The sequence below is a fragment of the Daktulosphaira vitifoliae genome, unplaced genomic scaffold, assembly GCF_025091365.1.
Source record: "Daktulosphaira vitifoliae isolate Bord-2020 unplaced genomic scaffold, ASM2509136v1 Scaffold_5, whole genome shotgun sequence".
Lineage (NCBI taxonomy): Eukaryota > Metazoa > Arthropoda > Insecta > Hemiptera > Phylloxeridae > Daktulosphaira > Daktulosphaira vitifoliae.
In genome coordinates, this window is record NW_026099576.1 from 32,535,986 (window position 1) to 32,561,979 (window position 25,994).

Here is a 25,994-nt window from a genome sequence, read left to right on the forward strand (position 1 = left end):
TTCTTAGGACCAATGTTATCAGAAATTAGTAGTATGAAAATTTCTAGAATATAAAAATAATTTATAAAGAATAACATACATTTATTTATCAGAGAATAGATTTTTAGTAATTAGATTATTAGCTATATATATATATATATATATATTATTCATACTTTAATTATTAACATTGAGCATCTTATAAAAAAAAAAATGAACTAATAAAAAGAAGGGCAGATTCAAAAAAAGTATAATTAACTTGGTAAACCTTAATTATTTGTTAATTTAAAGATTTATTGTTGTTTTGATTGAGAACTTTGGTCATAAATTACAGAACTTGACTGATTAAAATCATAGTCTAGATGTCCTCCTCCTTCATCAACCATATTTTGCATTATATTTGAGGAAAAAGATGACTCTAAATTTTGCTCATTCTATACATGAAAAATATTTTAGATTAAAAAAATTACTGAAACCAACTTTTAATTAAGATAATTACCCGATGATTTAACATAAGTACATCAGGAGGCATTAATGCTGACGAATCAAAAAAACTTTCATTTGTCGAGGAACAAATTATTTGTGTTACCGATGTCTCAGGCTGTGTTAATTGTCTTGCATTTGAAGCAGTCAACTGAAGAGAACCCTAATTTTTATTTAATTTTAATGCTAGATATCATGAGTAAAATTTAAGCATAAAAAACTTACATCAATATAAGATGGTAATATTCCACATCTAGCCATAAGTAACTGTTCTGAAACTTTACGTAGTTCCTCTTGTTGTCTTACAATAGTTTTTTGTAATTGTTCTTGCTTACGTTGTAACTGATCTTGAATTATATTTTCAGGCAACTAATTAAAAATATTTTTCAACTTTAATTGTTCATTAAAATAAAGATAATTATTGAGAAGATAATAATTAACAAGAAGTAAAGCTATCTTCACTTTCTTGATTTTAAATGATCAAGAAAAAAAGTTAAATTCTTAATTTTTTGTAATTGGAGGTAAAAACAACAAAAATGTCATTTAGACAATAACTAACTAACCTATAATTAACACTAATTATAACCTTTTGATTCTCAGTTTTTAGTCAGAAAATAATTTACATTAAATAATAATAAATGTGTAAAATACTTACAGGAGAAACAGTAACCGAAGGCACTTTCATAGAATTTTGTGTATTTTGTAAGTAGTTATTGAATTGTTCAGGGAGCTCTTGTTTAGTTTCAACTACTTTCATATGTGACTTTTCACAATTTGAACTTGAAGCATCTTCAACTAATCTTATTTTCTATAATAAAATAAATTGTTCAAAATGTATATAAGATAAAAAAGAAACACTTATAATTCTTTAATTATAATTATTAGTTCATCTAAATTTATTATAATTCTTATTATCCTTATTTAATTAATTTTCATTTAATTTATATAGATAAATGAAGTTAGCGAATTAAGGATAATAAATAATTAATGTAGCTAGGTTAACAACCCTCTGTGTTCTGATGCTCAGAGTAATAGTATACAAAATTATACAGAGTGATACAGAATGTCCTATAACTATTGATCTAGTTAATATTACGAGGTACGAGAAAGTAATTTCCGTTGGGCAATAAAAACATGTAAATGTGTAAATTTTAATATAAATTTTATTTGAACATAAAATACAAGTACAACTTTATTTTTCAACATAGTTACTACCATTATTGAAGCACTTATCATATCGAAGTACTAGTTGTTGTATCCCTTCGTCATAGAAAGATGACGCCTGTAATTGTAACCATGCGCTAATAGCCTTTTTCACCTCATCATCTTCGTCGATGTTCTGGCCACTCGTAAATAATTTCATGTGTAAAAAAAGGTGAAAATTACTGGGCTGGACTGTAAGGCGGATGATTAAATTGTTCCCATGCAAAATCTGCAAGAAGTTGTTTTGTCACATTTGCGATGAAAACAATGCCACGGCTAAGCATGCCTTGTCGTCGCACCCATCTCCTAACCATTGAATCACTCATAGCATTTTCTCCATAAACTTCACAAAATTGACAATGAATATCAACTGGTTTAATATTCTTTGCATTTAAAAAATGAATCACAGATCGTAACTCACATATGGCATAATTTTCTATTCGTTTATCCATTTTAAAACACTAGCCACGTGACGTACATACACTAACTAGTCACGGAATGGTTTTAAAATGTTCCAAATAAGTAAATGAAATAATCGGATATGACCGTAATTAAGATAACATCGCAAACGCGATATAAATAGAAAGCGGAACTTACTTTCTGGACGTACCTCGTATTTTGCATTATTATTTTACAAAATTTTTTTTAAATAATTGTTATACTTTAAAATTTTAAAAGACAAAAAAAATCCTTAACTTTTCATTCACTAAGTGAAGTGACTTCACTAGTGAAGTCACCTATTGTATAATATAATTGAACATTGTATAGTCATCAATAAGCTTTAAATACTAGAAAAAAATAAAATCCTAATTTCACCCTCTTAGTCTCTCTGCTTGTATATTGAGTTGGCATAAAAATACATACAAAAAAATTTCTAAAAAAAAAATCCATTGTTTTTTTTTTATTAGACAAATAATAAAATATGCTTTTAACATAATCCAAAACTTAAAAAAGTATCACAAAATATTTTCTGGATCAAAAGTTGTTAGGTTGGTCAAAACTTCGTGAATCACTATGATGTAATATAATATAGCAAGTATATTATATATGTAAAAATGATAAAAGTTAATTTTTTATTAAAATGAGGTTCACTAGGAGATAATTATTTTTAAATTTAACACTTTATTTGAAATCAACAATAAAAATAAAATGCTACGAAGTATATTTCTAAATTTTCAATATCTGCCTTTACATTAGTCTTTATTGGATTAAGAAATTTGAATGACTCTTGTTGAAAATTATTAAAACTAATTACAATATTAGTTCAAACTTCCATCTATATGAAAATACCAATGCCAATGCCTCATAGAATAATAAAAAATAGTAATTATTTTTATTAATCCATGAACAATTTTTTATAGAATAAATATAAAGAAACAAACGATTTTCATATAAAATTTTCAAGTTTAAAAAATAAAAAATATTTTTTCTTTGAAAAAATGAAAAAAAACTTATTATTTCACTTAAATAAGATTTATTAGTTTTATTTTATATTTAAAATTTAAAACATTACCAATTTTGGCAAGTCTGTTGTTTGCATCTCATAATGTTTTCTTTGGTAAGATCCACTAGTACTTTTTGATAATCTTTGAGAATGTTCATTTAAAGGCAAATGCCACAATCTTTTTTGACAATTTTTTTTTCCATCTTCAGTCTCTCCTTCTCTTTTAATGACATTTAAATAGTTAATGACTCTATGATGGCAAACAATAAATTCAGGTTTTGAATTCCATTGATGGTAACTTATATAATATCTTGATTGCAGCCATATCCATTGTTGACCTTTAGTTAAAAATCGATAATAACAAGATGTTTCTTCTCCTTTTAACATTACTGAAATATAAAATGTATAATAAAAATACAAAATCTATTTAGTATAAGATAACATTAATTTTCTTCAAAATACAGTGTATGAGAGGAGGCTGAAAAGTAATGCATACTTTCTTATAACTCAAAAATAAAATAAGATATTTACAAAATCAAAAAAAAAATTAAAGAATTCTTTAGATACGTGTAACAAACATGTGTGCATTACTTTTTAGCTGACCCTCATATTATGCAAATCATACTATATTCATTTATTAAACGGTAATTTAACAATAAATTTTGCTTACAGGCTTGATGTGATAATATTACATCTTCAAGATCATCTATATGATAATATTCATATCCAGATGTTCCTAGTACTTCAAATGGCATATAGCCTATTATTGGTGGTCCTCTGAAACAAATTACCTGGTGTTATCAAAAATTTATAACTAAAATAAATTATGAAAACATATTTATTCCATTTTTAACAGAAAAGAATAACTAAACTTATTTTATCAATTATATATTGAAAATCATTATTATCATCATCATTAAAAGTTTGTATTAGACCACCACTTGGACTATATTAAAATAAGAAACTAGGGCTTTATAACTTTAATTTATATTTGATACTACTTTTATAATATAACTTTACTGACAACAGTCATATAGTATATTATATTTCAATATTAAATTCATTAATTTCTTAGGTAAAAATTTGGAATTCTTTAAAAATTATTTTTACATTCCAACTAAAAAATAAAGCTATTATGCCAAAAAATATACAAGGAAATTAATGTATCATAAACCACTTAACACAAAAAAATATAAAAATAATATTAATCATTATTTATTGGTTTCTTTTAGTTACATATTTTTCTCAATTTATCAATCATAAAATACTTTTTATGTTCATTAGGGTGGGTCATTATTATAGAGCAAAAAAAAAAATTTTTCTCTTATTTTGACCAGGCACAACAATAAAAAGGTGCTAAATTGCATCTTAAAATTACATACTAAGTTTGGTATCGATATGATATCATCTTTTGCTTCCGGATCGACCTTGAAAATGAACTATTGTTAAAACATAATTTTTTTAGTTAATAATGATATATGTTTTAAAACAGTTTAGAAAGCAAAAATTGTGCAATAAAATGCAATTTCCTTAATTACATTTGTTTATAAATGAAAACAAAATACACAGAATAATAATATTATAATAGTTATTTATTTAAATAGTTACAAAATCTTTCTTATTGTCAAATTTCAGTATAACTCTTAAAATTTTACAATATTAAAACATATTTTTCGTTATAAATGTTAAGTTCAATAAAATGTTTAGAAAGCATAATTTAAATAATAAAATTAATTTCATTAATTTCATTTGAATATTGATGAGAAAAACATACAAAGAATAATAATAGTATATTAATAGTATAAGTTTAAATAGTAAGAAAACCTTTCTTACTGTCAAATTTTAGCATAACACTTTGTCACTCTATCTGTGCTTTAATGAAGCCTCCTCTATCTGATTTACTACATTACATTTTGCCAGGTGACATGCTTTTTAAATTTTCAGGAAATACGTCCGTTATTACCGCAGAGACTATTCTGTATACTTTTGATCTGAACTCATACCTTGAGTTGATACACCTCAAGAAGTTCTCTGGGAATAGATTGAAACTGAAGAACAGATTTTTTTCACACTTTTCTAATTGTTGGCCAATTTCTCCTTAAATGTCAGGGGTCCTGATGTTGAGCCATCAATATGTATGAATAAATGTCGCAATGGTAATTCATTCATGTGCAGCAAACAAATTATCCATTGTAACGGCTTATTTAATCTTTTTACTAACAAACTAATAATACCATTTTTTCCTAAGTTTATGTTTGTTCCATCACACCCAACATACAATTACATCACAACTGCCAAAAAATAATCCCTTCAAAAAGTGATTAATAATTACATATTCAATACATTTAAAAGTGCCAGAAATTAGTGCGATGTATACCAAAAATGATGAGTCTGGTTCTCTATTCAAAGAAATGTGTTCTTCTAGAATATTTTGTCTATACTTTCATCCATCATTCTCTACGATAGTTAATGTTTTGTCCTTTTATCTGTCAAAATATAAAGCAGGTATTTGTAAAACTTTTTCTTGTGTTAAAATACACTGTTTTGTTTTTTTGTGCTTTCGGCGAAGCTTATTTTTATAAATAACTTCCGAACTAGTACTAGAAGCACTATGCAATACCGCCAAGGCAATGACCGTCGCAGCTCTATCTGAAACTACATCTATCACATGTTTTTGATAATAAAGCATAATAATTTTATTATGGTAGATTTAGTTTTGGAAACTATCTTAGTGGCTGGCGATTATGTTTGGGGTATGTTATCATATACACTGTCATATTCAATAGATGTAGAAGAAATTGGAATATTAAGCTTTTCTGTATTTTATTTTTAAGTATTACACTGCAATTTTTCCCTCTCTAACTTTCTTTTCGTTGTATTTCTCTTTTGATTTGTCGTATGAATGTCTACTGTTCCAATAACCATTTTCCTCATAGTATTTAATTAAAAAGTTGTAATTAAAAAGTCTTGTTATCTCATAGGTATATTTTTTATCCTAGGACAGATACACTTGTTGATATCTTTACACTTACATGTTGAAATATCAAACAGGGCTTTACTACTAATTTCAAATTTTTTATCTGGTATTTTAGAATAAGATTTGAGTAGATTTTTGCATTTAAAATGATATGCTTTTAACATTGCATTTACTCGTTTGTTTTCAACGATAGGAATAGAAGATTTTAACCATATGTTTTAAACTTTTGCAATGACTATGGTTTCTAATTCCTTGTACATTGGTTCTTTTTTAGTTTCCTTTTCATATTTAGTTTTGCGCCGGGTCCACTCGTAAAACTTCATAACATCTTTGTATTTTGACAACATATTATATTTAATGTCACATGTTTCACCAAATAAGAGACATTTCCAAGCATTACGACTACGGTCCATAATTCAAACGCACGAAAGCTAGACGGTATTAACACAACTTCTCCACTAAATATCTATGGCGGTACTGATAGTCGATTGATGCAAAACATATAAAATGGTCTAATCTTAGTATTTATATTGTTATAAAAACACACGAGGCGCGATGTCGGACAACAATAATCTTGTAGAAATTATGTGACATATGGCCAACACGTATTGGTAGTATATATTTGTACGTCATACGGGTTTAATTTATAACTTAATTTTGTTTTGAATTACTAGTAATTTTCCCAAAAACGTCATCAAAGATAATATTATATAACATTCTACGGTAATAAACATAACAATTGTATTTTTACAGTAAATAGATATTATTTTTTCGGTCAAATCCAAGTATTAAAAATCTGAAACTTTGAAGATAATCCGGAAGCAGTTAGATATCTTTGAATTAAATGAAATTTTACCTCGATTTAGCACCCTTTTATCGCTGTGCCCATGAAATATTAAAAAAAAATTACCCACCTTAATATTCATCACTTATACCTTAATAAGGTGTCAACTTTTTTTCAAATAAAAACATACATAATTAATTAGCTTATTAATTTATAATGATCTAATTAAGAAAATAATGAGCTAATAACAATTTTTGAACCAGTAACTTTAGAAGTTACTAACAATTTAAATTAATGACTAGAGGTAAGGAGTAGATGCTATCATTTTTATCACTAAATATTTTTCGGTCACACCTTTTCCCATCTAGGTATTAAAATATGAATAACTAAAGTACTGGTCCAAATTTGTTATTGACCCGTTATTTTTTTAATTAGATCATTTTCTATTTTATAAGTTATTTAAATATGTATGTTGTCATAAAAAAAAATTAAGTTGACATCCTTAAAAAATATAAGAAATGAACTGTAAAAGTATTTAATAATTTATAAATTAAAAAATATGTGTAACTAAAAAATACTAAAAAAAAAAAATGATTAAGTTGGGTTGGGTTTGGTTTTTTTTTTTATTTTGTAAGTAATTTAATGGGTTATGAAAAACGGACTACCCAGTATAAATAAAGAAATAGTGAATCTTCTTATTTTTCCTTGTCTTAATCACAACTGCTTGGGGTTGGCCATCCTTATCCTAAACTTCCACTTGAAACAATCACCTACATCATCTACACTCACATCAGCTGTCCTCATATCACATTCAATTACATCCCTCCATCTCTTTTTTGGTCTTCCTCTACCTCTACTTCCTTCAACATTCATTTCTATAACTGTTCTTACCGCATCAGATTCCTCTCTCCTCATAACATGACCAAACCATTTAAGTCCATTTTCTCTCATCTTATCTACGATTGACATTACATCTATACTCGCTCTTATATATTCGTTCTTTATCCTATCTTTTCTAGTCACTCCATTAATCTATCTAAGCATTCTCATCTCTTCTACACTCATTCTCTGATCTATTTCCTTGTCAACTGTCCAACACTCTGTACCATACATCATAGCTGGCCTTATTATAGAATTTACCTTTCAGTCTCATTGGAATTCTTTTATTACATAACACACCAAACTCTTCTCTCCACTTAATAAATAAATAATAAGTTAATTATGTATGTATAATTGTATTTTTTTAAATAATGTTGACACCTTTAAAAGGTAAAAAGGACATAAAAAACTTTATGATTAATAAATTGAGAAAAACATAGAACTAAAAGAAACTCATAAATAAAGGTTGATTTCATTTTTTGATTAAATAAGTAGTTCATGATAAATAAAACTCCCTGTAATAATCTTTATAAGAATACCTCACTCTGAGTATAAGAATGGTATTTTGGGTATAACCAAATAACACAAAATTTAAATTCTACACGAAAAAAATATTAAAGTAACTTATGTTACTAATGTAACTTTTTTTAGCAAGATATAATCCTCTTATACTAACAATACAGTTAATTCCTTATTTTAAATCATATTTTATAATACTTTCTAAAATTAATCAAAACACTGATATCTATATTTTTAATAGAGTGATCAGTAAGTAAGGAAAAAGGTTTCTATTGTTCTCATTATTTGAACAATTGACTTGTTTTCTTACTTACTGAACCATGTATAATAACTTGTTACTATTATAAAATTACCTATGATCTAGAAACAAAAATTTCCATTCTAAACTATGTCTTGAGGTAAATTCACTTTTAATGTCTTCCATAACAGTTAGTTCTTTTAATAATTGCGGTGTCATTATTCTTCCAATACCAACAAATACTAAACTATAAATTAAAAAACAAAAAATTACTATGTGTAATATGGTGATCTCATTTATAATGATATAGTTTTTTATTCAAAATATTTTAAATGAGACTCTCAAAACTCTTCTAGTACATCTAAAAGTAAGATATAAAAAATTTGGTTTTAATTGATTACCCTAACATGTGTCACAAAAGGATTAAATATTTAATCTATTGGGTAGTTTTTCATTTTTTTTCTACTTATTTTTCTTGTCACTATCAAAAAAATGATTGCAAACATACAATCTTAACTACTAATTTTTTTAATTTGAATTAAAATTTTTGTGAATGTAGAATAAATTCTACGTCAACTGTAACAAATAAAATTTTAAAAACCAGAAGCATTATTTGGAAGAGACAGGTCAGCTATGTATGAATTCGGTTTGGCTTTAAAACCAACACATCTCTACAAACATTTTATTAAATTTTTATAAACTATGATAATTATGTAGTTCTAAACAAAAAATTATTTTTAAGAGTAACATTCGAAAGTAAAATGGAAACCTATAATTTTTATATATATTTAATAGACAAACAACTAAATTAAATTTTGGTTGGTCAATATCCAGTTTTATAAAATAACTTTTTTATGTATTAGAATTTTAAAGATTCAGATAAGCTAATAGTTGTGGTAGTCTTGAGCAGCACTCTATTTTTACTAAAATCCCTAAATACTATTATGTTGTATATTTCTCTCGTCTAAGCTTAAAAATTGTAACAACTCAAAAAGAATATTAAAAACTGGTTTTCAACCAGTTAACTATGTAAACTTTATAATTCTAATGTTATACTAATATATATAGGTTCTCATTTAACTTACAAAAGTTATCTCTAAAAGCTATCCTTAAGAATAATTTTTTTTTATTACAATAACTCAATATTTATCATGGTTTATAAAAAAAATTTTAATTATTCAGTACATTTATGAAAAAATCATTCTTGAACAAAAAGTTTGGGGAATTTTGAAAAATAAATCATTCTATATTACACATTATTAATTGAAAAATTAAAATGAAAATGTTTTCAAAATACATACAAATATGTAATGCAATAAAATTATTACAAAAATAGAACTGTAATTCCTAAATTTCTATTTGTTATGAAAAATAATAATATTAATTATACTAATAATTTATAATGAAGTTAAAGGTTTTTTGTCTTTTCAACATTACCTTTGTTCATCATCGTCATTACTATAAGATGATATAATACCACTATCCCCGTGTAAAATATCATTGCTATTTCTAAAATATCCAAAAAACTGAACTAACTCAAATAAATTTGTTTCGTCTTCATTTTTAAAAGGATTGTGTCTTTTACAATGACATGAAAATTCAACTTGATCTGTAACAATGTAATCATCTTGAAAATAATATTTTATATTACTTAAATATATTTTATTATTTAATTATCATATTATAAATATGCTAATAAAATTAATAATAAATTTTATTTTATATTATTAATTTTTCATTTACTATAATATTTTTTGTAACACTTTATAAGCCCATTAGGGGCCATAACGGTTGGGTTAATATTAAAATAATAATAATATTGTCAAATAAATTTATTAAAATTTTTTACTGTTTTTATTTTCATATGAGTGTTTAGATTCAGCAATATGATGTTGTATTACTGGATGATCTGCTTCATTAACTACCTTGAATATAGACTTGTTTGTTAAAGTTTTCTAAAAAATTAATATATTATTTTATATTTTTGAAATAAAACTAATATTTTAAAAAATTACCGGAAGATAACCAAGTAAGGCAGTTACTGTTTCAGAAGCATACAATATTTTTCCTATGGATGTAAATACTATTATAAATCCATCTAATGCCTAAAATTTTTGTAAAAGAAAAGAATAATATATAAGTACTACAGTTAAATTATTGAGATGTCTTTAAAATATAAAAAAAACAAAAGCTCTAAAAATTAAGAAGCTGTTCTCAATTCTATTCTTTTTCTCCATTTCAACCACTAAATAATAACTTCATAAGATTATTAATAAACTTTTTTCAAAGTACTTTAATTAAAATTTTTGGCTATTTTTTTGTTTTACATAGAAAATGTCCACACATAATCACAATTTAAATTATTAGTTAATAATGTAATAAGGTTGTCTTACCTCTAGAATAATGTGAGTGAATTCTTCATTAAATAAAAATGGAGGTTTCCATTCATTGTCAATTTCATGTACTCTTGATCTCAGAACAATATCTAAACAATATAACTTTTTTAATTAAGATAATTATAAATTAACAAATAAAATTTTAAGTAATGAAAAAAATAACTTAATATATTATTTACTTGTTCAATTATTAACATTTTACCTTTTTGATTTTTTAAATAGTTTATAGTTGTTCGAAGAACAGTGGATTTATCCATTTTTCTATTGTTGGTTGATAGCATACAATTCAGTTCATTAATTAAACTGTTGAACTGATCTCTTCGTTTCTTTTCACTCAAATTTCTTGATTTTCTGTTGATACAAATATTAACACTCAATACTTAAAAAAAAACTTATTATTAAAATCTATTTACCTTTTTGAGTCATCCCTATCATTTAAATCATCAAAATACTGTACAGTACAGTACAGTATTGTGTATGATTACGACGTGCGTTTTCTCGCACCGCTCTCTTATCTTTATTGTTGTGTTTATATTTNTCATATTTATCACTAGTGTAAAACAAAAATGAAAATTAATTAACATAGATATTAACATTATATAAAAAATATATATTTATATCTATATACAAATAATCCTGAACTTTTGAAGTATTAATTATAAAGTATCACAATAAAACAACAATTTAAAATTATTTGAACAAATCCCATTTTATTTTATTTTTTTGTGCCTTAACCAATTAATAACGAAATTATAGGTTTCATATAAGCACAATAAGATTAGAGTGTTAATTGTTTACTATTCTGAGGATATTATAAGAAGTATTTATCAATTTTAAAGCGTTAAGAAAAAAATGTACTAATTTTATCAGTGTATGATTTAAATAAATAACTTTATGAATATATTTTATAGCTCAGTGTATAATGAATTTCACTTACTCTGATTTTCTAGCAGAATGATTACCTATATAACTTGACATAATTACAAATTTCTCAAAAATTTTGTAATGAACATAAATTGTACAAAACTTACATTTTATTATAATGAAATGTTTTATTAATATTCACAATATATTAAACGAATTTTCACTAAAGCACTATTATGGACGTTGGCGCATGTCAGTAGAGTGTATAGTGTGTAGGTTGTTAATCAAATTATTGATAAATTGATAATATTAAAAGGTATGTTTTTTAATATAACAGTACAACCATATGCTGTAATATTAATATACCTCTATAGAAACTTCCTTAAAAATCAATAAAACAGGTAAGCAAATATATACCTTATGTTTTATTAAAGATCTAAAAACACATTATCCTTGTATAGTTAGTTTGATAAATACCTAATTATAGTAAGTATGATCTAAGACAGTTTTTTATTAAAAAACTTTTTCGTTATAAAGGAATTTGACTCCTATTCAATCCTATTAGAAATGCACAGTTAATTACATAAGTACAATTAGAAGTTCTTGACAAGGCTTAGCTCCCCAGTTGATAAATTAGCCCCCTCACACCAAAAAATGTGGAAAAATTAGTCATGTTGTTATAAATAGAATTTTTAAGGTGTGGAAAAAATATAATTAAAGGTACGGTCTGCCAGGCGCGATGTGTCGCGGCGACCGGTCGCCGCGACCGACGACTTACTGCTGCAAGAGCAGTATACGCGCGACACATCTAGCGACACTATGTCAAAATTAGTATTTTCATCGTCTGATGACGAAATATTAATTCAAGAAGTTGAAAATAATCCTATATTATATAATATAGCTGCTACGGATTACAAAAATATTATGATTAAGGACACAATTTGGAAAGAAATATCGGCAAAAATTGGAAAATCTGGTAAATAATATAATAAATAATTTTCATTACATTTATTCAAGTACATAAAATAATAATTATTTCTGAAAGCTTCATCACCAACAATTATATGGGGCGCTACTTTGTCTAATCCAGGAAGTTGACACTCTTCTGGAAATCCAAATGTCCCATTTAAAATTTTCTGGCCAATATTTGACTTCAAAAAAATGCCACTATCGCCATCTTTACCAAAAGAACCAATGTCCACAGCAACAAATTTATTATTCGCATCCACCATTGCCAGAAGTACAATTGAAAAAAAATCTTTATAATTATGAAATAATGACCCAGAATTGCTTGGACTTCGTATACGGACATGTTTTCCATCAATTGCTAAAATACAATTTGGGAAATTCCACTTGTACTAAAATTCTGCGGATTTTTGTTTATAATCAATATTTTTTGAATCGGGCAAAAAAATGAGCACCAATTTAATTTTCAATTCAGCTAGTGTTTTTTTTTATAATTATGCTTAAATAGTTATGACTGATACGAAAAGCGAATGCTAATGATCTCAATGATTCACCAGTGGCAAGATACCTATTTAAAAATAATTCAAACTTAATTACTACTGTAAATACTGTTAATACGCCACTGGTAGGTATAGATACAATTTATAAAATATTAAATTAATTATAAATACCTTAAAGTAACTGCTAATTTTTCTGCCGGCGATATAGGATTTTTAACTCGATTGTTAGGTGGTAAAGTTAATTTTNGACTCGATTGTTAGGCGGTAAAGTTAATTTTTCTTCCACCAAAGATAGTAAAAAATTAAATTGTTCATAATTAATTCGGAAATATTCCCGAAACCTAACGTGATTGCTTGTTAAATGTCGATTAATTAATATTTTAAAAAATCCTTCACTTTCGCGATTTTTAAAGATATTGTCCGTTATTTTTCTTTTCTTTGGCGTTAAATAAGATAATAATCTAGCCTCATCGTCATCCTCATCCATTAAGAGGAGACTTAAAATATTATTATTATTAAAAATAAATTTATCCATTGTATAAGATTTTTTTTAGAATACTCGCGTAATGCGTACTTGAAGAGATATTAAACTGAAATGACAATATTACTGTTTGTGAAAACAGGCCGAAAATAATAATTTAATCATCGCGACATGTCGCGGTCGTTACTTGAAGACCACAACAGTCGCGACGACAGTTCATGATCGCCGGTGGCCGCGACACGTCGCGACTGGCAGACCGTACCTTAATACCATCAACTTGAGGCAGATAAATATTTTAAAGATTTCATCACTCAATTTTTGTAAACAAATATTTTGTTTCTTAACAATATTTTACTCGTACTGTAGATTATGATGACTAAAATTATAATAGATATTTAATTCTCACGTTTAAACCACTAACCCAAGTTTACCTATTTGACGGTACCTTCAACATTTTTATTCTAGTTGCACTTTTGATTTTGTAACAGAATATGTATGTGGATAATTAAATGCCTTTTACAAACAAAATTGCTTGTTAACTATTAGAAAGTATGAGATAAAATATCTCATTTGCACACATAAATTTATGTTGATTACTGAATTTAAAGAATTAAAAGAAGCAAAAATTACGTAAACATTTTTAATTTTAGCTTCGATACAAAGCTGAGTAGGTATTAATTTTACTATGATGTGTTTTTTTTTGTGTCTCTTACCACTTTTTCTCAGCTCTTACCGAATCGATTTCTTTCATCAATGCATCAAAAGATCACAAATTGTATCTAGTTGAAGACATTACCCTCTACAATTGAAAAAATTTCCCTCGTTCCCCGTAAATGGAGAAAATCTCCAAAAAAATTATAAATTTAAAAATCGCTAATTTTCAACACTTTTTCAATTTTTTTTACTTAAAACTACCATAAATTTTATAAAAATGACCAAATCAATATTATTTTATTTTATATAGATGCATGATGTCTTTATCTATCATTTGGTATAATTTTTTTATAAAACTGACTCTTAACCTTGCCACTTGGAGGGATTTAAAATGACAACTTTTTCACGAAAAATTCACTTTTTCAACTTAATTTTTGAAAGTGTTCCGGAAAGTCTGACACTTTTATATATATCTTAAATTAAAGCTTATGTAATATACTTTGTTATTCAAAAAAATAATTCGGACTTTATTGTGTATTCATAGTAGTAATGGCTACCGTATGCTAATTTTGTGTTTAAATTTTCGATTTTGTATTTTATTTTATTTTAAAATACCTTACAAAATTTTGAGAGTTAGAAAAAAATTTTTAAATCATTTGATTTTTATCGCATTTAGATTCAATAACTTTAATAAATACCAAGGACTACTACCTCCCTCGTTTGAAGAAATTTCTTGTTCATATAAAAGTTATTTACTATGTATTTTAGCTTCGATGCGAAGCTGAGAGGGTATTAATTTTACCATGATGTGTTTATTTATTTATTTATTTTTTTTTTTTTTGTGTCTGTCACTACTTTTTCTCAGCTCTCACTGGACCGATTTCTTTCATCAATACGTCAAAGTATCACAAATCGTATCTAGTTGAAGACATTACCCTTAAAAATTGAAAACAATTCCCTCGTTCCCCGCAAATGGGGGAAATATCCAAAAAAATTACAAATTTAAAAATCGGTAAATTTTGTCATTTTTTTCTCTTTTTTTCTTAAAACTTCCATAACTTTTTAAAAAATAAACAAATCAACATAATTTTTTTTATACTAAAACCTTAGATATTTTCATTTCATTTGCTATCATTTTTTTGAAAATCTAACACATAACCTGCTCATTAGGGGGATTTAAAATAGCAACTATTTTACAAAAACTAACTTTTTCAACTTAATTTTTGAAAATGTTCCGGAAATACTGCGTCCTTTAAACATATATCAAATTAAAGCTTATTTTATGTACTATAAAAGGAAAAAAAAAATTTGTCCCGACACTTTATCTTCTGCATGTAAACGGCTACCGTAGTTAAAAAAACGCTATTTTTGTGTTAAAATTTTCGATTTTCGATTTTAAATTTTCAACTTAAAAATGCTATAATTTTTCGAAAAATGTATGCATCAGCACAAATTTTTTTTTTCTAAATATACTATAAGTACATCTTTCTTTTGACATACTTTTTATTAAAATTAGACAATTTCCCCTTATATAGGGGGCGTTCAAAACTTAAAACATTGTATAAAAATTAGAACTTTTTCAACTGAACTTTTAAAAATGTTCCGGAAATACTGCGTCCTTTAAATATATATCAAATTAAAACTTATTTTATGTACTATAAAATTTAAAAAAAAAAATTTGTCCCGACGACCTATCTTCAATGCGCAAATGGCTACCGTATTCAAAAATATGCTATTTTTTTATTAAAATACTGGGTTTTGTATTTTATTTTATTTTAAAATATCTTATTAGGGGAATACACTGACTTTCATGAATATTATATAATTTAATTGACATAGAATAAAGTTCATAAGACATATGAAATTAATCTTATTAAATTTTTTTACTTTTTTAAAGTCGAAAAAGTAATTTTTAAATTTGAATTAACTTAAATTGCTAATTTTATCATGCGACTAAAACAACGAGCAGTTGCCGAATGGGTAACACCTGTGTCTTTCCCGCTTAGAGTACGAGGTTCAAATTCGACTGTGGCAACTTCTATTTTGCTTTTTTTTTTGAGCTACAATAAAATTTTCAAATCATTTGATATTTATCTCATTTAGATTCAATAACTTCAATAAATATAAAGGATCTTATCACTATAGTCTCCTCTCGTGAGAAGAAATTTATATTCATGTTAATATTATTTTACTATGTAGTTTTTTTTGTTGCTACGAATTATTTTGCCAACCCTCACTACTCCTACTTTTTTCAACGATACGTCAAATGATTACAATTCATATTTAGTTTAAGTTATTACTCTTAAAAATCGAAAAAATATTCCTTATTCAAATAAAATGTAGCTTAACTAGCTTTTTCCATACACACAATTAAAATCATTCATTTCTAACATTCTTAAAGTATTTATTGTCAAATTAGATTTGATATGATAAAAGTATTCAACTACAAAAGTAAATAATTTTACTTTGTAATTTATTATTTTTTTAACTCTATTTATGTGTGCTACTACCAATCTATAATATGCCAAATTTTTTTGTAATATGTTGCTATACAAATCATTTCTAAAAAAAATGATTGTTAGTTTCTCCTGAATTAACAATGGATTTTTACAATTATAATCAATTTTTATAATAGGCTAAATTGAATAACATTTTTTTTTATAGGTTTTTTTAGATATATAATCATTAAAATTAATTAAATTCTGAATATTTCCATTGTAGAATCTTTTTAAACGCCAAAAGTTAATTAGAAATGATTACTATGATTTTTATTTAAGTGATCTATTACGATAAAAATGTAAAAAATCTAACTTTTCTGATAAATGTAATGTAAATAGTATTTATAAAATTCCCTGATTGCATATTAATCTTAACAATTTCATTTTTTTCTATTTAATAATGTCAATTTCAAACTTGCTAATTGAACTACATATTATGGTAATAAACTCATTTTTTTTTTAATAAAACTTTCACTTTAAAGGACAATAAAAAGTAGGTTCAAAATTATTACTTTTAACATATTAAAAATTAAAATCAATAATAATTTGAAAACAATTAATTTTAAAAATTATATAATATATAATTAAAAGAATTACTAATCTGGGTATAATTAAGGAAATAGAAATTGATGTTGCTTTTGTTATTATCCATCAATTTTTTTAAATTAAACACTATCTACAGATTTGCATCGAAGCGTTTATTATGATAGTGATTTTAATCACTATCAGATTAAATCTATACTGGACCCAACTATGCAACGTTTCCACTATGCCGCGACCATACTGTGCTGGGTTTTTTTTACATTTTTATCATAATAGATCACTTAAATAAAAATCATAGTAATCATTTCTAATTAACTTTTGGAGTTTAAAAAGATTCTACAATGGAAATTTTAGTGCTTCTCTTATTGATTAAAAACACTAATTTATATAATAGAAAAAATGTAGACGGGTTATTGTTTAAAACACTAAGAAAATTTATATAAAAATTATATTAATGCACTACGTGTACTTGTAGTTAAGTACAAGTTAACCGATTAACTGACGACTGGCTAATTAACTGATTGACGTTATTGTTACATCGCGCCGTTTTATATTGTGTTGAGTTCTAGAAGATTCTCTTACGGAGCGATCAAGAACATTGGCGCGTATATGCATTTTGTGTTGCCTATCCGTCGCGAAGATTCTCGATCATTCCATAGTCACTACAACTCAATTAAATTTATAGTACATGACATAACCTTTGATTTGATATATGTTTAAAGGACACAGTATTTCCGGAACATTTTCAAAAGTTAAGTAGAAAAAGTTAGTTTTTGTAAAAAAGTTGCTATTTTAAATCCTCCCCAGTGAGCAGGGTAAGTGTTAAATTTTCAAAAAAATGATATCAAATGAAAGGGATTTATCTAAGGTTTTAGTATAAAAAAAATTATGTTGATTTGTTGATTTTTGAAAAAATGACAAAATTTACCGATTTTTTTATTTATAATTTTTTTGGAGATTTCCCCTATTTGCAGGGAACGAAGGCAAATTTTTAAATTTTTAAGGGTAATGTCTTCAACTAGATACGATTTGTGATTTTTTGACGTATTGTTGAAAGAAATCGGTCCAGTGAGAGCTGAGAAATGTAGCTACAGACACAAAAAAAAATAAACACACCATGGTAAAATTAATACCTTCTCAGCTTCGCATCGAAGCTAAAAAAAAAAAACATTTTAAATATAATTCTATATTGTAAAAATCGATAAAAAAAAAAAATATATAAAATATTATGTAGATCATAAGTTAAATTAGTTGTCAGTTAGATCCGTTCCACTCTGTATATACAGATGCGGAAAAATAAGCAGTGTAGTTTTGAAAGTCTATTTAAAAAAAAAGAAGTAACTTATAGATATAAAGTTTATTTAATTTTTTTCAGTACATCATGCCATTTTATGTATTAAGTTTTAAAAATGATATCAGAAAGATGATGATCGCCAATAGCGATACATTGATGAAGGCGATTTCTGAAGTTTTTGGCCATATTTTGACACATTTCGACTGGTATAGCGCCGATTTCTTCCCGAATTCACTCTTTGAGTTCTTCCTAGGTGTGAGGTCGATTTTTAAAAACCTTTTCCTTCAGATAGCCCCACAAAAAAAATCACAAATGTTCAAATCCGGTGAGTGCGCGGGCCACCCCACATCACCCCTCAGAGAGACGAGGTGCATTGGGAACATTTGTCGCAGCTTCGTCATTGAAACTCGAGCAGTATGTGCTGTAGCCCCGTCTTGTTGGAACTAGATATCCCCCATTAGCTCTTCCAATTGAGGTTCAAAAAAATTTTCCAACATGGAAACATAACGTTGAGCGTTGACAGTGACACCAGACCAAACCATGGTAATGACTGATAATGGCATGGCCCGCCCGACGAAATAAGACCATCGTAATCACACTACCCCTACCACATGGGAAGTAACAAGCTATCAAAACTGCACTGTTTGATTTGCCGCACCTGTATATAATATTGATGATATGTCCGCATGTACGGGTATAAAAACCAAAAATTATACAGGAAAATAGTATTGCCGGCGTGTGATGAGCAGGGTGGGGTGAATACGTTACGACAGTCTAGTCTCAAGGTCATAGACACGAGATACGCGAGAATAATAACACGTGGCGCGTGGAGAGTTACAAACAAACAAACAACATACATGTAAAACTAATATAAGCGTGTTAAAAANACTACTATCATAACATGAAACTAAAAAGTGAAAAATAAATATAGTTTAAAAAAACTAAAAAACACGCTTTTAAAGCACATGGAACTAAAAAGTTAAAAATAATTTTTAAAATTAACTTAAAACAATAATGAACGAAAAATACTAGTATTATTGTTTTAAGTTAANAGTTTCATGTTATCATAGTAGTTGCTATCAATATCATGGTTGAAATGAGTAACGGGAAATCAGGGTTTGATTCCGGAGAGGGAGTCTGAGAAACGGCTACCACATCCAAGGAAAGTAGCAGGCGCGCAAATTACCCACTCCCGGAACGTGGAGGTAGTGACGAAAAATGACGATACGGGAATCATCCCCCGTAATCGGAATGAATACACTTTATATCTCTTAATGAGAATAAAGCGTGTTAATATATAAATTTTAATAGTAATTAGAATATATATAATATATATATTATATATACATGTAAAGCGACTTAAGTGCGTAAACGTATCATGCACTAGGTATAGCCTTGTTTTGTGGGCAGGGGGAACGTTATACCTAAGGTATAAACGACGGCAGCGTCGATAGGAGTATATAAATATATACAAAATAAAAATTTGTTTATATATATATATAATTAATGTCACGCACTCGTGTGTGCGAAAACCAAAAATATAAAATTATACAGAATTAGTTTTGCCGGCGATTGGTGAGTGGGGTGGGGTGAATACGTTACGATGTCTAGTCTAAACGACGGGATACGCAAAAATAATAACACGTGCCGCGTGGAAAGTTACAAACACACATCACACATACAAGTGAAACTAATATAAGCGTGTTAATAAACCCGTTTCCTTACTTACTGAATACTGTATACCTATAAAGACTACGTATAGTCTTTGAATATACAGTGAAGTGATCTTGGTGATACCTTATGGTATGCATCGTTCGAATATCGCCTATTATTTACTGTACGTCGTCAACCAACTACTCTATTGGAAACTGATTAATTAATTCGATCTTGTGCATTATTCTTGTTTATTAGTGAGAATAAATGACTTTACGTCAATTTTCAATCATGAAATATTGCGTCACTTACATTTATTCTTTATCAGTTTTACATAGCGTTTCTTATCAATATATTATAATACTAATAAATTACAGTGGCAGTCCACTGATTTTGCTATGGGAAGAGATGAAAAACTTTTTAAGATTAAAATGTTTTCCAAATTGGCTTAAATGCATTTTACCACTCCATCGAGTTTTTTCAAATTTTTTTTTTTTTAATTGATTCAGTTTTTTATACTAACTAAGAATATATAAAAAAAATTTGTCGGCAAAGTCCAGTTTAAAAGTTATGAGCTTTCAAAGTTTTCAACCATCATTGACAAATTTTGTTATATACTTCTGTTCTTTTTGTTTTTTGCATTAATTCATTAGAAAAAGTATTCTCGATGATTTAGTAATCGAATTTTATTTATTTAATTATACTAAAAAAAATATTTATATGTGTTTAACTTAAATAAAAAAATTTACGACGCGCCGCTCAATTCAAATTGTTGCTGAAATGGTATTGCTGATACTTATTATACAGACAGTATCAGTTTCAATTCTAACTATTTATACATTTTTTTGCATTATTTATATTATGATAATACGTTTTTATATTTGACCGTTGGTAACAAAGATCATGATGCACTGTTTCTATAACATTGAAAAATAAACGATATAATCTATAGTCTAATCTTAGTAGTTTACCAATAGATTACAGCTTAATTCTTTTTCTATTTAAGTTATTTTTTCTCACTATGAACCGATGGATGTATGATGGAAATTTGTACAAATGTCATTGTGGTTTAAGTGTAAATATTCGGGATAAACCTAATAGTTATTTAGAATCGAGTAACACGCAATTTGTCGTGTGTCGTAAAGATTATACTGATCCAACGCGTTGTCGCTACTTTAAATACATGGCTGAAGATTATCGCAACTGTAATTGTCATACCCAAGCATCATTATGCATTACTAGTTCAGGAAATAATAAGGACAGACCGTATTACTGCTGTGCAAAATCGCGCACGAACACACAAAAGTGCAATTATTTTAAATGGTATCAAGATGAATACTGAAATTTCAATATCTAATATAATAGTATTTTTTTTTTTTTTTCAACAAGTGTTAATTGATATACATAATATACAGTATAAACTTTTATTTTATTGAATTAACAATTCTAAGTAAAACACCACATCGTGGTCTTTTTTTTTGCTCAACTTGAATTAATTGAGTTTCTTGTTATTACATAATCACTTATAAAAAATTTTATGAAAACCCCATTTTTATTTCGTATTGCGTAATTTTGATGTGCGTAGTTTTGAAAAAAAAAATTTGGAAAATCCTTATTTTTAAAGTTAATTTTGGATTTAGGATTTTTAGAATGAGGATATTATATAATAATTACGTCATTATAGTATCACAATAGTATCATGAGAAAAAATTCCAAAAATTAAAAAAAAACAATTTTTGAGCTATTTTTAGTTTTTGACGTTTCAACTTTAAAAAGCTATAACTTTTGAACCAATTTTTTCCGACAATTTTTTCAAACATTTTTGAAAAAAGCATTGAAAAACACACGTTTTAAAAAAAAAAAAATTGAAAAAACTCGATGGGGTGGTAAAATGCATTTGTTCCTCCAAATTAACTAAGTTCAATAATTTTTAAATTAAATATCTTATATAAAGTTTCCACATATAACACGTATAATGAAAATTGTAAAAAAAAATGGTATGTTATTTAAAAGATATACAGGGTGGCCCATCACTCACTGACAACTTAAATAACTTTTGATCCAGTTAATATTTTTAGTTGATTTTTTTTTTAAATAATAGTTATACGTTAGGTCTATAGCTATATCTCAATAATTAATTTTTTTACATTTTATTAAAAATATTAATTATTTTTAAATTTTAAATAAAATGTAAAAAAAAAATCTAAGATAGCTATTTTGTAGAGTAGAATTTAAGAAAAATTTTAGTAAAAAAATATCTTATTAATATTCAGTAGTAAATATTCTGTAGCGTTTTGAAGTTTGTNATTAATATTCAGTAGTAAATATTCTGTAGCGTTTTAAAGTTTGTAAAAATTTGAATTTTAATGTACTATTTTACGGTATTAAACATTGAAATACGTATTGAGAAAAGGACAGAAGAAATCGCTATCTTTTCATGATTACTATGTATACATATGATGATAATGTGTATAAATTACAAACTTGGCATTAATACCATGATAAGAAATTAGATAAGGCAATTATTACTTATCACTCTCATTCAAAAGTATATTGAAAAGATAGCGTTTTCTTCTGTCCTTTTCTCAATACGTATATCAATGTTTAATACCGTAAAATAATACATGAAAATTCAAATTTTCACAAACTTCAAAACGCTACAGAATATTTACTATTGAATATTAATAAGATATTTTTTTACTAAAATTCTTCTTAAATTCTACTCTACAAAATTATTTAAAAAAAAAATCAACTAAAAATATTAACTGGATCAAAAATTATTTAAGTTGTCAGTGAGTGGTGGGCCACCCTGTATAATAGCGACTAGCTCGGCATCGTTGAAATTCATGACTATCATCTTTTACGAATATCACAAAAACTGGATTATAATTAATCCTCACAGTATTCTCAATTTACCTTAAATTTGACGCCAAAAATAAAACCGCTCGCGTGTGAATATTAGACATGACGCAGTTTTCTAGACCGCTTCATATATAACTAGCTTAATAAATTAAATCACATTCAATAAATGAATTTATTGCAAGAATCATGATATACTCTCAAAAAATAGTATAAAATTAACAAATAAAAATTATTTTATATTTTATCTACAGAGTAAAATCGAGTGATAAAATTGATCAAATATTAATATATACACTCATATAATGATAATCTTTAGTAAAAAATATTACATTAAATACCATTTTTCAATTGGGATCTAAACAGCAACGAACAATAGTTCATTATTTGATCAATAAAATTTACTCAAATAATCAAATTTAATACTTAAAAAGTATTTTGTTTTAATAATCAAAAATAATGAATGCTGGATAAGTATTATAAATAACTTTGAAGGCATTAAAAATTTTTTTTCCTTTGCTATTGTTTTATTTTACTATTTTGTAAATTGAAAATAGTTATTTGGTTGTCAATAGATATAATTAGTTTAATTTTAACAAAAACTTTTCCGATTTGTATTATTTTCTGAATAAATAAAAACTTTCTTGAAGTCCTATTGATTAATAATATAAAACCAAGTATTTATATTTAAAATTCGATTAAAACTAATTTTCACCATTTAAGCTGTAAAAAATCTCTTTCAATGTTGACTATTTTAATTAAACATGCTTTAAATATAGGTAGTCTATGTTTTGTGCGTACTGTATCAACTATAAGTTTTGATATTTTTCCATACAAACAACCAGATTTTTCCAAAAAAACAATTCAATTACCTAGAGCCAAGTAAATTTTTGGAAAAAACTTAATATTTCCATAACTTATATTTCATTATTATCAATTAAAATTATTTTTAAATGTTAAATTTTTTAACTTTTTATGTAAGTTTTTTAATGTCCCCTTGATTTTGTTTTATTTTATTTTATAGACTGGGTGACATAAAATTGTAAAAAAAAAGTTGATATTATTAATTCTATGAAATCAAATATATTCATTGTTAAAATTAAGTTTTCAATGTATTATCATAAATATTTTTCGGTAATATATAATCAGTTTTAAAGTATTTTTATTAATTTTGATCAAAAAATTAAAAATTTGAATGCTTCTTTACCTTGAAAGTCTGTATTAAGTCTGTATATGTTATTTACCAAATATTATGAAATAAATCAGAAATATTTTTAAAAATAAAAGTTATTTTATCATCATAGTTATTTTTATTAAGTGAACTAATTATACTGTATTCACAAATTTATTTTATTAAAATAGTATCATTTCTCATAAATTAATAGATACGGTGGAAGAAATACAGTAACTATGTTACCAGGTGGAGGAATCGGACCGGAATTGATGAGTTTTGTAAAAGAAGTTTTTATGTTTGGAGGCGTACCAATTAACTTTGAGACTATTCAAATTTACCCGTCAAGTAGGGACGATGATTTGCAAAATGCAATCACTTCTATACGAAGAAATGGTGTAGCAATTAAAGGAAATCTTATTGATAATTTTAATAATGAGATATCACATAATGTTGCTATACGCAATGAACTTGATTTGTTTGTTAATGTTTTGCACATGTATTCATACAAAAATGTACCTAGTAAACATCAAAATATCGATATAATTGTTGTTCGACAAAATATAGAAGGAGAATATACTATGTTGGAACATGAGGTTGTAGAAGGGGTAGTTGAATATTTGAAAGTTATTACTAAAGAAAATTCTAGACGTTTAGCGCGTTATGCATTTGAATTGGCATTGAATAATGGTCGCAAAAAAGTAACTTCAGTACATAAAGCTAATATAATGAAATTATCAGATGGTCTTTTTTTGAAAATATGTTTCGAAATGGCTAAAGAATATCCAGACTTACAATTTGAACAAATAATTGTAGATAATTGTTGTATGCAATTAGTATCTAACCCACATCAGTTTGACGTTATGGTTATGCCTAATCTTTATGGTACAATTATAACTAATATCATATGTGGACTAGTGGGAGGTGTTGGTTTAATATCTGGTCGTAACTACGGTGAAAATTATGCTGTTTTTGAACCAGGAACAAGAAATACCGGTACAGATATTGTAGGATCTAATATTGCTAACCCTGTAGCTATGCTGAATGCATCAGCAGATATGCTAGAACATTTAGGGCTTAATTTTCATTGTGACATGATAAGAACTGCAATTACTAAAACTCTTAGTGAAGACTTAGTGCACACAATGGATCTATGTGGTAAGGCATCTACAACAGACGTTGTTGGAAATATAATAAAACATGTAAAACACTTTGCCAAGATGTAGTTTAGATAAGTTATAATAATTGTATTTTATATTTTGTGATCTTATATAAATAAGTTAAAAACGTTAAATTTTTCAAATTCACTTAAAAAATTAAACAAAATATATTTATTTAATATAATATTATTTAACATATGTTTTATACCATTAACATTTTTTAAATTATTTAAAGTGTTTTAATTCCTAAAATTTCGATTATTATATTTAACTAAAAAGTTAATAATAATTATATATTACACTTATAGAAAAAAATATTGTATTCTTTACATTGCTAATGGATTTGTTACAAATTTAACATCATTTATGGAATAATCTTGTTAACTCTATTATAAAAAATTCTCTTTGACTTAGAAGTTATAACTAATTTATCTACTTTTAGTTCTATT

General features: G+C 26.1%; 2 protein-coding genes and 1 pseudogene across 4 annotated transcripts; 1 reads left to right on the forward strand and 2 right to left on the reverse strand.

Annotated features, from left to right (window-relative positions):
- Nucleotides 1-94: 94 nt before the first annotated feature.
- LOC126908503 (circadian locomoter output cycles protein kaput-like) lies at nt 95-12,016 on the reverse strand. Of its 3 annotated transcripts, XM_050690636.1 has the most exons (15): nt 11,840-12,016; nt 11,441-11,452; nt 11,316-11,348; nt 11,105-11,253; nt 10,900-10,991; nt 10,522-10,611; nt 10,356-10,461; nt 9,944-10,115; nt 8,622-8,753; nt 3,780-3,886; nt 3,179-3,498; nt 1,118-1,270; nt 688-831; nt 479-625; nt 109-413 (listed from the first exon to the last, which is right to left on the reverse strand). In XM_050690636.1, exons 1-15 carry the CDS (start codon nt 11,878-11,880, stop codon nt 273-275), a joined length of 1,839 nt encoding a protein of 612 aa, XP_050546593.1. In that variant the 5' UTR covers nt 11,881-12,016; the 3' UTR covers nt 109-272. The 3 variants fall into 3 exon arrangements, with proteins under 3 accessions (XP_050546595.1, XP_050546593.1, XP_050546594.1); XM_050690638.1 differs by lacking the exons at nt 11,316-11,348; nt 11,441-11,452 and having other exon boundaries at nt 95-413; nt 479-613; XM_050690637.1 differs by lacking the exons at nt 11,316-11,348; nt 11,441-11,452 and having other exon boundaries at nt 111-413.
- Nucleotides 12,017-12,117: 101 nt separating this feature from the next.
- On the forward strand, nt 12,118-25,750 carry LOC126908505 (isocitrate dehydrogenase [NAD] subunit gamma, mitochondrial-like). The gene is made up of 2 exons (XM_050690639.1): nt 12,118-12,167; nt 24,600-25,750. Exon 2 carries the CDS (start codon nt 24,625-24,627, stop codon nt 25,609-25,611), a length of 987 nt encoding a protein of 328 aa, XP_050546596.1. The 5' UTR covers nt 12,118-12,167; nt 24,600-24,624; the 3' UTR covers nt 25,612-25,750.
- Nucleotides 12,631-13,917, reverse strand: LOC126908509 (uncharacterized; annotated as a pseudogene).
- Nucleotides 25,751-25,994: the final 244 nt, after the last annotated feature.

Coding starts and splice junctions, on each gene's coding strand:
- LOC126908503 (XM_050690636.1), bottom strand. CDS start 11,880: ATGTCAAGTTATATAGGTAATCATTCTGCTAGAAAATCAGA. Junction 10,992..11,104: donor CTATTTAAAAAATCAAAAAG/GTAAAATGTTAA, acceptor TATATTGTTTAG/ATATTGTTCTGAGATCAAGA. Junction 1,271..3,178: donor CAACAGACTTGCCAAAATTG/GTAATGTTTTAA, acceptor ATTTTATTATAG/AAAATAAGATTAGTTGAAGA.
- LOC126908505 (XM_050690639.1), top strand. CDS start 24,625: ATGTTACCAGGTGGAGGAATCGGACCGGAATTGATGAGTTTTGTAAAA.